The following is a 12,522-nucleotide window of genomic DNA, read 5'->3' on the forward strand; positions in this document are numbered from 1 at the left end:
TCTTAGCAAGCTTTCAGGTGCAATCATCCTTCTTGTGCATAGGGAGTCTCTGCTGCTCTGAGACTCCACGGAAAGAGAGAAGCTAAAAGTGTGACAGGATGCCAGTGAGAATGTAAATGGGTAGAAATATCTAATAAAAGATATGGCATCTGCTCAAAACATCTTGTCTGCCTGTGTCCTTAGACCAACACAGCTACAACCAACAACTCACTTGCAAAACACTTCCCAGAAACGAGCTGATGAACTTCACTTAATCAACCTCCTGGATACAAAAAATCATGGACTAAATGGAGACATTGGATTTATGACGCATTATAACCTGCATGACATCTGACTCCCCAGGTACCTCTCTTCACTAGTCAACCGCTACATTCATCCCCCTTTTCTTTTCTCCCCACCCAGCCTGTCTCTCACCCACTGACTCCTCAATTTACATCTTCACTGACTGCCTGTCTTGCATGTATACCGGCCCAGTCTTCGACTTCCTTACTATTCATTCCACCCAGGAAGACCACACAGCAACAGCAGCAGCTTCCATCAGTCTGACGAAGGGTTTTTTAAACCCAAAAGTTTGCTAATTTTTTTTTCCAACTATATAAGTTGGTCTAATAAAAGATACCAGATTTACCCAAAGAACCTTGTCTATGTCCTTAGACCAACTTAGCTGCAACCAACACTCCTGTAGCCCTAGAAGTTCATCATTATATATAACACAACATATTTTTTTCTCCAGTTAAAAAGAAACTAGAAGCTTTACTTATCTGCTAGGGGCCTAAAGCTGTATTATTCAATTTAAGATTGAAGCAAAAACAACTATAACTTAACTGGTAAAAGCAATCTGCAGGGCTGTGAAATAGGAGCTTCCTTACCACGAACAACTAACAGACAACAGAATGGCAGAACAAAGGCTAGCTTGACTGGTGGACATCAAGACCATTAAAAAGAAGAGAGGACCATTTGCACCTGTGGAATGAAGGGTTTTGAAGGGATGAGTAGATTGTAATGTGCCATGAAGGCAAGTGACTCTCTCAGCACTGCCTGACTGGAAATGCTGCTGCCACTGCCAGGAAGTGCAGTTTTCAGCTTTGGGTGGAGCAGAAATCAAAGCAGGGGTGCAAGTGTACCAGTGCCCCCCACCCTGGATCTGCCCCTGCCTCTCTCCCAAGCTTAAGCTGGGCAGTGGCAAACATGATCCACCACCCCCTGTCACCACCTAGAATCAAGGGGACAATGGGATAGTCACTAGTGGCACTGCTGAGCAGAGCATCAGCTGGCTGCTCGCTGTCTGCACCAGCTGTGCTCTGCACTGAGACATAGGAACCATAGCATGGAGAAATGCCCTGGGGGCAACAAGAGAAGGGACAAGCCCCCACCTGCCTCCCACCCCATTCTCTACAGCAGCCTCTGGTGGTAAGAGAAAACCAGTTATCTCAGCTTGAAGTTACGGTCTTGAGAATTCTTGTAAGGCTTCCAAGAGGCCAGGCCTACAGATCACCCAAATGGTTAGACAGGGTTGAGAACTGAATGCAGTACCTTTCACCTCTTTATCATGGCTTTGAACAATAAATGTACAGACATTACAAAACTTAACAAGAACACATGCAGAGTACAACCAGACTTAACAATGCTCCTCTGTAACATGGGGCTTTCCACCCATGCATTTGCAATAGGGAATCATTTTCTTCCTTTTGCATATGGATAAAGCCCATATTCCCTGGGGTTCATCAGACTCTAATTCTATTATTAGAAGCCAAAACACTCCCCAAGCTAACGGCCATAACAGGCTTTTGTCAAATCCTTACAAAAGTAGCTCTGTCATTAAGTTACACCACATTATAGTCAGTGCCTTGTTTGAAAATCCCTTGTTTTAATTAATACCTATTCAGTGTGTTTTCAGCACTGGAACATTTTCTGAGGTGATGCTCTCAGAGTGTGAAAGGATTGTACAAAATCTTGAACAAGAGAAAATGGAAATTCAGGGAAAGAGAGTCAAGCAAAATAAAAAAAGAAGGTGGTTCAGTCAAAAGCCCAAGGTAAAAGCAAGGAAAAGGGACAAGTCTAGGGCCAGACAGATTTGCTTAAGGTCAAAAAAGGAGAGGAAGAGGAGAAGCCTGAAGATATGTAGAAGAAAAAAAAAAAGAAAAGGCAGTCTAAAATCCAAAGGGAAGAAAAAGGGCAAGGTATGAAGTTAAAGGGTTAGCTCTTGATCTCAGTGAGACTAATGGCAAACTCCCCTTGACTTCATTGGATGCAGAAATTTATCTAAAGAAAATAAAGGCTTTCAGTGTGTTAATAGAAAGCCAGCTGACTATGAGGCAAAATAATCCTCTCAGCAAGCCTGGAGATTCAGATAATCTGCCTGGGTTACCACTAAAATGAAATTAAGCATTAGGAAGTGTTTCTGATGGTGATGAGTGATGGCATTTCAAGAGCGAGGTCTAGAGGCCTCAATACACTAGGCAGGCAATGCTGACTCAAGAAGTACTAAACCCAAAGAACTGAAATTCAGGAGTTAGACCCCCCCCCTGCAAATAAAGAAAGAAAGAAAGAAAGAAATCAGGAGATTGGCTCAAAAAACACAAGGTTCTTTTATACAAAGATTATGTGTTTTGTGGTGTCTTTATTCTTGACATCTGCTGTCCATCCCCAATCTGTCTGAGAGAGACATCTGTCCATCCATACAACTAACATTTGTCCAAAGTCAATTATGTCCCCCGAGTTCCTGCATGGTTTCTGCCCTCCACAGTAAGTCTGTCTCTTCCCTAGTCCTAGCATCTGTCTAGTGATCATGTAGCTCCCAGCAGTCCTACCCACTTTCCCCCACTCTGCTTTCCTGGGTTCTTCACACACACACCTTTCAAGGCTGGGAAGCAGCTTTCACAGGGATACCTTTCTCTCCTTAGTCACAGAAAGAGGGGAGAAGACAAAGAAATCCCAGTTGATCATACAAAGGGGAAGTGGAGTCACCTTAAACTGCTGGGTTCTTCCTGCTCTCTCTCCCCTCCCCTTCCCTTCCCTTCTCTCTCCTCTCCCAGGGAAAATGGTGTGGAGCTACTGAGGGGATCCCTACCTCCTGAACAGCTAACTGGTTGTTATACCCCTGGCAGGCTGGCACTGGGACAAGCAGCTACTCAGAGGGCTTCCTCCACTACTGCCCAATCAGGGTTGAAATTAGCCAGAAGGCTGGAGTATCCAACAAAATTATTATTAGTTCCCTCCCCAGCCCAAATCATGTAATAGGCAAGAAAAATGTAATAATAATAAGACCTAGCAAAACCCTTGCCCCTGCATTGCTCCTGGGTTAGTACTAACAAAGTGCTTGCCTCTCTCAAGAGGTCTTCTCTGTATTCTTTATTTCTGCCTTATTTGGAGGGGAAGGGCAGCCTCATAATTGAGTACTGCACTGGAACTCCATAGATTTCCCTGCTTCATCATACACTTCTGTTACAGCTCTGCCAATAAGGGGCTGCCCAATCTTTGTGCCCCTCTAGCCCATCTATAAAACCAGGATAATAATTCTGCCTTTTCTATACTGACAGGGACAATAAATAACTATCCTAATTCTGTAAGTGTATGTACAGGACCTAATGCAAATTGACTATTAACCTGAATCCTAGACATTTGCTGAAGCTATAAAATTAGTGACATGCAGATGCAGAGTCTCAGTACTCTGGTACAGAACCAGTAGCTCTTAGTCTATGTGGATATTGAAGGGAAGCAAAATTGTAGTCAAAATCAGATTAAGAGGCTTTCTGACAGACAGAAATATCTTTGCACTTGATGTGTTCAAGAGCCCAAACCAGAGCATGGTTCAGCATTTGTTCAAATGTAGTGGGCCATTCAGCAAATTTAGGAGGAAAAAAAATTTAAACACATGTCACCCAGTTAAAGGCCAGAAGTGTCTATATACTTGGAAAACAGCAAGTCAGTGATCCATATCCCTTTGCAAGTACAGTGACTGCAACACAAACCACTTCAGGTTGGCAAATACAGCTAAACATTAATAACAGCAAAATAGGGTATGGCTCATATTGAAATGTGATTCCAATGCAAGTACATAATGTAGTAACTAATGAAATAGTACAGCTATTGAAAGAAACATTTTTTCAAATGCCACATGTAAAGTGCAATAGTGAAAGGGTAAGTAACTATGCTACAGTATTACAATTTGATTTAAAAATCAGTCTAACTTTCCAAATAGAAAACATACACCCCAGTACAGACAAGTTCAGTGTTCAAAAAGCATGAGACAAGAAAGCATAACATTTGCTTAAAAAAAAAAAACCAACAACAAAAAATCCAACCAAAATATTTAAAAACAAATAAAAAACATTACTACATTTAGGATTCTTTTTCTTTGGCTTTGGATTCTATGCTCAGTTTACATTTCCCAGCTTTTATCCACAGAAATTAAAGCATAAAAATGCCTTTTTTAGCTTTAAAATTCTCATGTAATCATTTGATTCTAGAAGCTCATGCTTTAGGAAACACTCTGAATATGGCAAAACTCATGATAAAATCAAAGGAGTTAACAACATTCACATCTGCTTATAAGATTAAAAACCTGATCAGTCATGGCAGTTACTCAAAAAAAAAAAAGTTTGCTGTGAAAAGCCAAGACAGCAAAGTAAGAGAGTTCTCAAATGCCTTACAAGACTTAGAAGTTAAAAATCAGAAACTTTGGCAATCTAGCCACCCAGGAAAATTTCTATTTTCTGGTGCCATAAGAAAAAAGCAGAAAATGAACTCAGTATAATATGGAGACACTGGGAGATATTGAAAAGTTAGAACCACCTATAGGGTATTTAGTTCTATGGCTGTCATTGAAAAGCCAACATATGGCTTTCTATTGACCCATATGATTTAAATAAAGCTATGAAAAATGAATGAAAGCTGCTGAAGGACAGCTAAGCTCTCAGAAGCAAAAATATTCTCAGTCTGAGATGCAGGACCAGCATTTTCTGCCAGTAAAGTTAGATGAGTCAAGCTTAAAGATAGTGATTGATTTGGATGTTATACATTTAAATGAGTACCATTTGGTATTTATTCTGTCCCCAAAGCATTTCCAAGAGTGATTGCATGGATTTAGGAGGGATTACAAGGTGTTGAAGTTCTATTGGAGGATATTTTAATTTGAACTGGGGCCTTAAAAGAACACAGTGAAATACTAAACAGGTTTTCCAGGCAAGACTGAGACTCCTAATAACAAACTTTAACAAACAGAAATCTTCCCAGTAGAAGCTATCTGCTTAATGATTCAAAAGTGATTCAGGTAAAACAAAAGAACAGTTGAAATACATATTCCACAATGAAACAAAATGCACTTTTTTATATTGAAGGTAATTAATTGCTGGGACTTACTATCAAGGGAAAAAACAATTCTCCATCTCTTGGCATCCTCAGATCAAGACTGGGCGCCTTTCTGTAAGACAGGCTTTAATCATGTTCAAATCACTTGTTTCAGGGTCTGCTCAGTAAAGTCTTATGGCATGTGTAATAAAAGAAGGTTGGATCTTATGGTCCCTTCAGCTTTAAAAATCTATGAATGGAGAGTAGATCTACAGTGATTTAAGAGGATGGTAAACTAGCAGAATTCACTTCAAGTCAGCAAATGATTAATAAATCTCTAAGGGGGTTGCTAAAAAATTGATTGTGTTTGGCACTGGGGAAAAAAGAAAAAAAAGATTCTCATTTCTTATCAAAAGTAATGAGAAAATCTGTATCAGTGACAGACAGCAGCTACATGACAGATGCCATAGTTACCAAAGTCATCAATGCACAATCATTGCATACACCAGCATTGCCACAATAGCCAAGTCCAAGCACTCATGAGCAGAAGTCATGTCAAAGTAAAGGGGTGCATAAGTAAGTGGTCAAGCTGCCATATGCCAGTTCAGTAACAGGATGGACATAAATTACTGTGTAACAGTAGAAGGTGTTATGAACTCTGTTGACTAGGCTGATAGATTATCTCAGGATTGTTCTAGGAGTTGAAATACTGCAGTTAAAGCAGGGGAAATATATCACATTACTAACAAGGACCCAATTATGTTAATACTGGTGTTAAACCTTTCAGGATATCAGTGTAGCAAATACAGTAAAATCTGGTTAATTTACTAGCAAGAAAAAAAAAGTCCAAGAGACTGGTAATGATGGCTGACTGCCCTCAAGTGCTAAATTATCAGTAGTTAGATATGTTCAACTATTCATAAGGTATATTTTTGCATGTTATATCAAGACACAGTAAAGGTAAAATTTTGGCATTTATAATGAAGAAGAGATAAATTTAAGAAAACTCAGTGTGCAAATGGTATGCACCCTGACTCACTCTATGAAAATCACATGATGATCAAGATAAATGCTTGATGTACAGCTTCTTACTATAAACATTCTGTGCTCACTTCATAAAAATGATGGGACTATCCTGGCCTAAAATAACCAGTCTAAGATTTTTGCTTTGCACTCATCACCAAAAAAAGATGATAATCTTGCAAAATGGAGTGATTGATAAGCCAAGAAAAGCTGCTAAGTAACCAGTGTTTCTGTGAGCATCAACTAGCTTGACAGGTGCTATGGAGGGCAGTACTTTTTAAGCCTACTAATTATGAGGAGCAAATGCCATTGTGATGTAGTACCTGTGTACGTTGGAAATGACTAATTACACTTTAACAGATGAGGAATTAGTTAGAATGTTTTGTGTACAAATCAATAGGACTCTGGCAGGAATTCAGTGCATCAAGTAATAAGCCCAGAGCAAGGAGTTCGCTCAGTGCCTCATTAACCAGTTCACTGTAGTTCTAAAAGCCTAAGCAGACTCAGCTGAAGCAGAGCTCATGCAGTTAATGAAACTGCTGTGCTTTCTTTTCAGCACCTGGGCTCCCTGAGAGCTCATTAAACTTTACTCTGGTGGGGTGGCTCGAATTATAGAGAGGAGTTAGCAGCGTTGATCCGAACTCAAGTAGGAATATAGAGCCAACTCGCTCAGCCCTGGGAATTGGAGAGAGGAAAGGAAAGTCGGTGAATGAGGAAGCACCTTGTACTGCACCCCAAATAACCTGTTTCTCCAAGGCAATCCATAAATGGCAATCATGGATTACGGATGGGGAATCGCACAGAATGGTGGCACGTTAAATAACTAGCGCACAGATACCACTTCCCAACCTTTGAACAAGTATGAGCAAGGGTAGAAAAGACTTTGCCCAAGAAAATTTGCACTATTGAGCCATCTGATAGAGATCCATGGGAAATATCCAAAAAGACAGGTCTCTTTGTTATTCAGGCACAGTGGGCCTACACCCACCTAGAAACTACAAGCTTCGCTTAACAGTTAGGAGGAGGCTGCTAGACAAAGAATGAAAAATCAGAAACGGGCATGGAGGTTATAGGTTAATCACTCTGGTCCCAAGGGAAAATAACAAGCAGAAAACACCATCAGTGCCCACTGTCCCCTGAATGTATTGAAGGAGCCAGTGGATGCTGTCCTGTAAGAATCAGTGGAGTCTAGTAGTAAATGGCAGGCACGGAGGTCGCATCTCCAGAAGCTGGAGCTGGGGGACTGCCAGGAAATGGATGTAATTTAATCGAGTGTGTGCTTGGCAAGGAGGGAGCCCCTGTTCCCAGTCACTACTGAGTGACAGGACCATGAAAAGCACTGGGAGCTTTTAACAATTATTTCTTCAGTATTTCTATGGGGATGTTCATGAGGGGGAAGCTAAACCTTCCCCCTCCCCCTGTCACTACCAGTACTAGCTGAAGTCAAACAACTGCTCTCAAATAACAACTAAACCCCGACTGCATCGAGCCTCCGCCCCCCCGGGCAGCCAGCTCCAGGGTCCCAGCCCGCAGTTTCTCTCGCGCATGCGCGAAGGGGCGAAAGGCACTGGGCTTTCCACCAGCCTCGGTCTCGGAAGTGTGGCAGAACACTGGAGATCGGCATACCGGAAGTGTGGCAGTACTGGAGCGGAAACCGGAACTTGGCACCCGGAAGTGGGGTCCACGTGGGTGAAACGGGGAGAATGTCTGCGGCTCTGCTGCGCAAGGGGCTGGAGCTGCTGGAGGGGACGGCTGCAGCGGGTACCGGGCCGGAGTGGGGCTGTGGCGGGGGGAGGGCGGACATCCCCTGCCCGCCCGCCTGTCTCAACAGTTCTGTTCTCCGGGCTCTAGGGCGCGGGGCGGCTCCTCCTGGACGCCGGGCCGGGCTCGGCGGCCGCCCGAAGCGGTCGGGGAAAGCGCCGCGGAGGAGGGAGATGGTTCGGGGACTCGACGGGGGCAACGCCACAGTCAAAGGCAGAGTGACCAAGTCGGCAATAGGTGACGCTCTCGTCCTTAAACCTCCCCTCAGGATCCAGCCCTGGGACAGGCTCCAGCTGGTCTGGACTCGCCCCGCCCCATTAGAATTATAGAAAATTAGGGTAGGAAGGGACCTCAGGAGGTCATCCACTCCAGCCCCCTGCTTAGAGCAGGACCATCCCCAACTAGATCATCCCAGCCAAGGCTTTATCTAGTCAGGTTTTAAAAACCTGAGGCTGGAGCTTCCACAACCTCTCTGGGTAACATGTTCCAGTGTTTTCCTATCTTCCTCATGAGAAAGTTCTTCCTGATATCTAATGTAAGCTTCCCTTGCTGCAACTTGAGACCATTGTGCCTTGTTCTGTCATCTGCTACCACTGAGAACAGTGTAGTTCCATCCACTCTTGAACCCTGCTTCAGGTAGTTGAAGGCTGCTATTAATTCCCTTCTGTCTTCTCTTCTCTAAACTAAATAAGCCCAGTTCCCTCAGCCTCTCCTCATAAGTCATGTGCCCCAGCCATTTTTCTTGCCCTCTGTTGGACTCCCTCCAATTTGTCCACATCCTTTCTGTAGTAGGGGGCCCCAAAACTGAATGCAGTACTCCAGACTTCCCAAGCAAGAAGCTTTACCCCTTCAAGTAGTAGTACCACATCACATTCCACTTGGTAACATCCTGTGTCCTACACCCCTAATACTGCACCCTCTGTCGTACAGTATATATGTACAGATGCTGTGCTGTTCTCTATCATGTTCTAGATGAGTATCAGAAGAACAAGGCTGCGAATCACTTGAAGAAGAACTTGCAGTACATGATGAATACCCGATTTGTTGCAAACAAAACCATCACACAGCAGGCAAGGGTGTTTTGGGAGTGTTTTTTTGGTAAAGGTCATAAGCAAAGAGGGTACAGTGCTGCCCCCCCTCCCCTCCCCCATACAGTTGCTTCACTTTGGAGACTGATGTTCTTCTGAAGAACAGGACGTGAAAAAAATTACTGGATTCTAGCTTGTCTTCATTGTAGAATTTTGGGGGGGAACTGTGAAATAGCTTAAATATCTTCTCTCTGGTTCCTAAAATGGCCAGTAGTGATCACACAACCTTCCACAAAGCCTCCTGTAGGATTCTGGGAAAAAATGGGGTGCATGTGATTTTTAGGGGGAGAGGCCTGAATAAAACTTAACTGGACAGGACAAGATAGATTTTGTTATCTTGATGGTATCTTTGTGAAGCGTGAGTGGTTAGTGCATAGCTTGTGTAGCTGCAAAAATTCATACAAAACAATATCATACACAGAAGTACAAGGCTTCCCTCTGTCAGCATTGTGCGCATTCTCATTGTCTGTCCTCTCCTCCTTCACTCACTCTAGAGTCGCTTAATAACTAACAATACCAATGTAGTATATGCAGAAAAAAATCATCTCCACACTTTCCTGCAAAGTAATCTTCACAAAGATATTATAATAAAATATATAAAAATTGGAGAACTCAAAAGTTGTCTTTATTGTGTAGTTCTGGTTGTTCGTTGTTGTTTCACATCTTATTTATCTTATTACAGCTTCTTGCCTGTTTTCTTTCTGCTTTCTCAAGTATGCAGCCAACTCCCCTCTTCAGTAACCCCCATCCCGTCCTTCCCCCTCTAACACACTTATTTCTCATACTCCATGGTCCCCCTCCCCTTTGTCCAAACCTGTTTTTCATTGTCTTTAGGCCATCACATCTCTTCAGTAGAATTGGAGAGTATTTCTCTGGATATTTTGGGGGGAAAGTTTAATAATTCAAGGTGCTATACCTTTCTTGTGGTGCATAGGCTTCCCCCTCTCCCCCATTCCTTCCCCCCTCAATAAGTTTTCTTTGTCTTGTTGCCAAGTACAGACTAGAGCTGGCTTGGAAACTTCATGATGACACTTAATTTTCATCAGAAAATACTAATTAGTTGAGTTCAAAATATTTCAATCAAAACAGTTTGGCATCAACCCATTTTAGTGAAAATGGACTTGAATTGAAACTAACAGCAGCTGTGAAACTGACAAGACCACCAGCATCACTAAAGAGCTATGGGTCTGGGGAGTTTTTGGCTCATAGGCAATTTAGGAAGGTTTTTGTTTGATTTGGTTCCAACAAATGGAATTTCTTGCAAGCTTGAAACTACTTTTTCCTGTCACCTCCAGAAAACACGCACAAGAGGGAGAAAACTTGCTTTGCTTTGTAAGCACTAAAGAGGAGGCTGTGATTATCAGAGCTGCAAAGGGCATTAGGGTTTGAGCCAAGATTAAAACAGAACTTCCTTTCTCTATCCTAAGCTTCCTCCATTCAACTACTTGTGTCCACTCTACCCTGCAGATAGAGGCCATGTATTTTGTTTTAGTGAAAAACATATCTGTTGCATGCAGTAGGCCAGTGACCAAGTGGGCATTCTTAGCAACCTGGGCACAGCTTTCCATCCATCGTGGACTTATTCTACGGTTTCCCTACAAAGAGATGGCCTGATGTTGCCTGGGTTTCAGGAACACCAAAACAACCCAGAGACCTGGGAAGCTGAAAAGGAAACTTAATTATATGGATTATTTATGAGAAGTCTGTAAGCTTTCAGTCCTGGCAGTCAGTTTCTTTACCAGGCTTTTTCAGCAGCAAAACACTAACTGAGGCTAGCTTTGACATTTAATTCTAAAAACCAAGTGGAGTCTGGCTTTCAGTAGCTCTAGTAAAGACACTTTTCCCCCATAGTTCTCTACTCAGCAAGCATTCTCAGGACTGAAATACCCATGGGTAGTGCAGGTCATGTAGAGAGTCGCTGGCAGTTTAGACTGGATCTGGGGCTGAATTAATCATGAGGATTATTATTGGGGTATAATGGCCTGTCTCTTTCTGTCCTTTGAAGGTTCTCACCCACAATCAAGGCAGGAAATCTAAAGACCGTCCTCCAGAGAAGCCAAAGAAGAAGTCTGAAAGCACAGTCTTCACTGAAGAAGACTTCCAGAAATTTGAGAAGGAATACTTTGGGAAGGCTTAAGCAGCGTGAGAAGAACTCTTGCCATTTCAGCTTCTCCAAAACTGAGTACTTGGAGCATAGAACTGATCCTGTCCTGTTGCCTGAGGTGGGAAGCAAACAGAATGCCTTTTATTTGCAAACATTTAGATGGCACATCAGCTTGGGAGCTCTTGTATCCCTGCAGAGACTTTATTTGTATAGTGTGGGGTATGATGCTGTAGAGTTGAGACAGCAGCCCTGCGAATCATCTTGCCTTTAAAGTCCATTATGTTTCTTGTTACCCACTTCAAGCCTGTACTTACGTTCTTCTGGAGGAACATGGCAGATTCTTCATTCAAGCTAGATGTAAAATCTCTTCTGTGTGGTTCCACTCATTAGCTGAGGACAACTTAAACTACTGTATCCCAGTGGATAGATCCCCAGGAGGTAGTTCAGAAATGAACTCTGGATCAGGAGTCATCATCAGAACAAGGGAAAGGATATTCCAGGAAGGAGGAAATTTGGACACAGTTTCTCTCTGTGTATTTAGAGTGTCATCTCCATCATTGCAAGATGCTGTGTATTTTTACAGCACTTGGTTAGTGCTGTAACAACACTAGCAGTTAATGGCCTTCCTTGCTTTTGTGGTGGAGTGGTAATAATGACAGATTAAACTGGTCAGTCCAAGAATAATTTTCTTCAGGCTGTTTTAGAGTTTGATGAAGGTCCTCATGAACAACTGGTGTCTCCTGAGACAGGGTAGGGGACATGCTCATTTGTAGTCAGCAGCAAGCAGGTACTGCCTGCAGATGTCAGCAGCGGTGTTGGGCAGGGTGGAGGGTGGTGAGCAGGGACCGCCCACAAGTAGCAACAAGCAGCAGTTGCCTGCAGAAGCCGGTGACCAATCTTGAGGGGCATGTGCCCCCCCCCCCCAAACAACACCTATGAAGGTCCTTTCTGTGATCCCTGTTATCATGTACATTTTTCTTTCTTTTTACTGTGATACCTGGCTCTCCATGGAGTGTTAAGAACAGAATTGAAATAATTCCTCTCTCTCTTCTCTATGGGACTCTTCATAGTCACTCCTCCCACAGCTTGTGTTAAAGCCTCATTCACATAGCATACAGCTGAACTGGGGTACATCAAGGAGACCAACCACATAAGGATATTGTTGCTACATAGAAGGGCTCATGATAGGCCTCAGCTGTCTTGTTATGAAACTGGAAGGAGTAGATATCTGTCACCTCACCTGGAGATACCAGGCCT

The 12,522-nt window shown here is 42.9% G+C and overlaps 1 protein-coding gene and 1 long non-coding RNA gene across 2 annotated transcripts in view; one reads left to right on the top strand and one right to left on the bottom strand.

Moving 5' to 3' along the window:
* LOC109295981 overlaps positions 1 to 5,477 on the bottom strand; it is an 84,339-nt gene extending 78,862 nt beyond the window's left edge. Inside the window, exon 1 of the long non-coding RNA XR_002096873.1 lies at positions 5,362 to 5,477. This is a non-coding gene — a long non-coding RNA (uncharacterized LOC109295981). The remainder of the gene's footprint in view (positions 1 to 5,361) is intronic.
* A 2,516-nt stretch (positions 5,478 to 7,993) lies between these two features.
* Positions 7,994 to 11,946, top strand: RPS19BP1 (ribosomal protein S19 binding protein 1). The gene is made up of 4 exons (XM_019515158.1): positions 7,994 to 8,073; positions 8,164 to 8,310; positions 9,046 to 9,143; positions 11,167 to 11,946. Exons 1-4 carry the CDS (start codon positions 8,016 to 8,018, stop codon positions 11,296 to 11,298), a joined length of 435 nt encoding a protein of 144 aa, XP_019370703.1. The 5' UTR covers positions 7,994 to 8,015; the 3' UTR covers positions 11,299 to 11,946.
* The last annotated feature ends 576 nt before the right edge of the window (positions 11,947 to 12,522 follow it).

Source organism: Gavialis gangeticus, unplaced genomic scaffold (genome assembly GCF_001723915.1).
Source record: "Gavialis gangeticus isolate Ggan-Ray unplaced genomic scaffold, GavGan_comp1, whole genome shotgun sequence".
NCBI classification, from domain to species: Eukaryota; Metazoa; Chordata; order Crocodylia; family Gavialidae; genus Gavialis; species Gavialis gangeticus.

What these genes read in the sequence shown, in the direction of transcription:
- RPS19BP1 (XM_019515158.1), top strand. Translation starts at nt 8,016, where the DNA reads ATGTCTGCGGCTCTGCTGCGCAAGGGGCTGGAGCTGCTGGAGGGGACG. An exon ending in AGTGACCAAGTCGGCAATAG is followed by an intron (nt 8,311 to 9,045) that starts GTGACGCTCTCG and finishes ATCATGTTCTAG; the next exon opens with ATGAGTATCAGAAGAACAAG. An exon ending in ACAAAACCATCACACAGCAG is followed by an intron (nt 9,144 to 11,166) that starts GCAAGGGTGTTT and finishes TGTCCTTTGAAG; the next exon opens with GTTCTCACCCACAATCAAGG.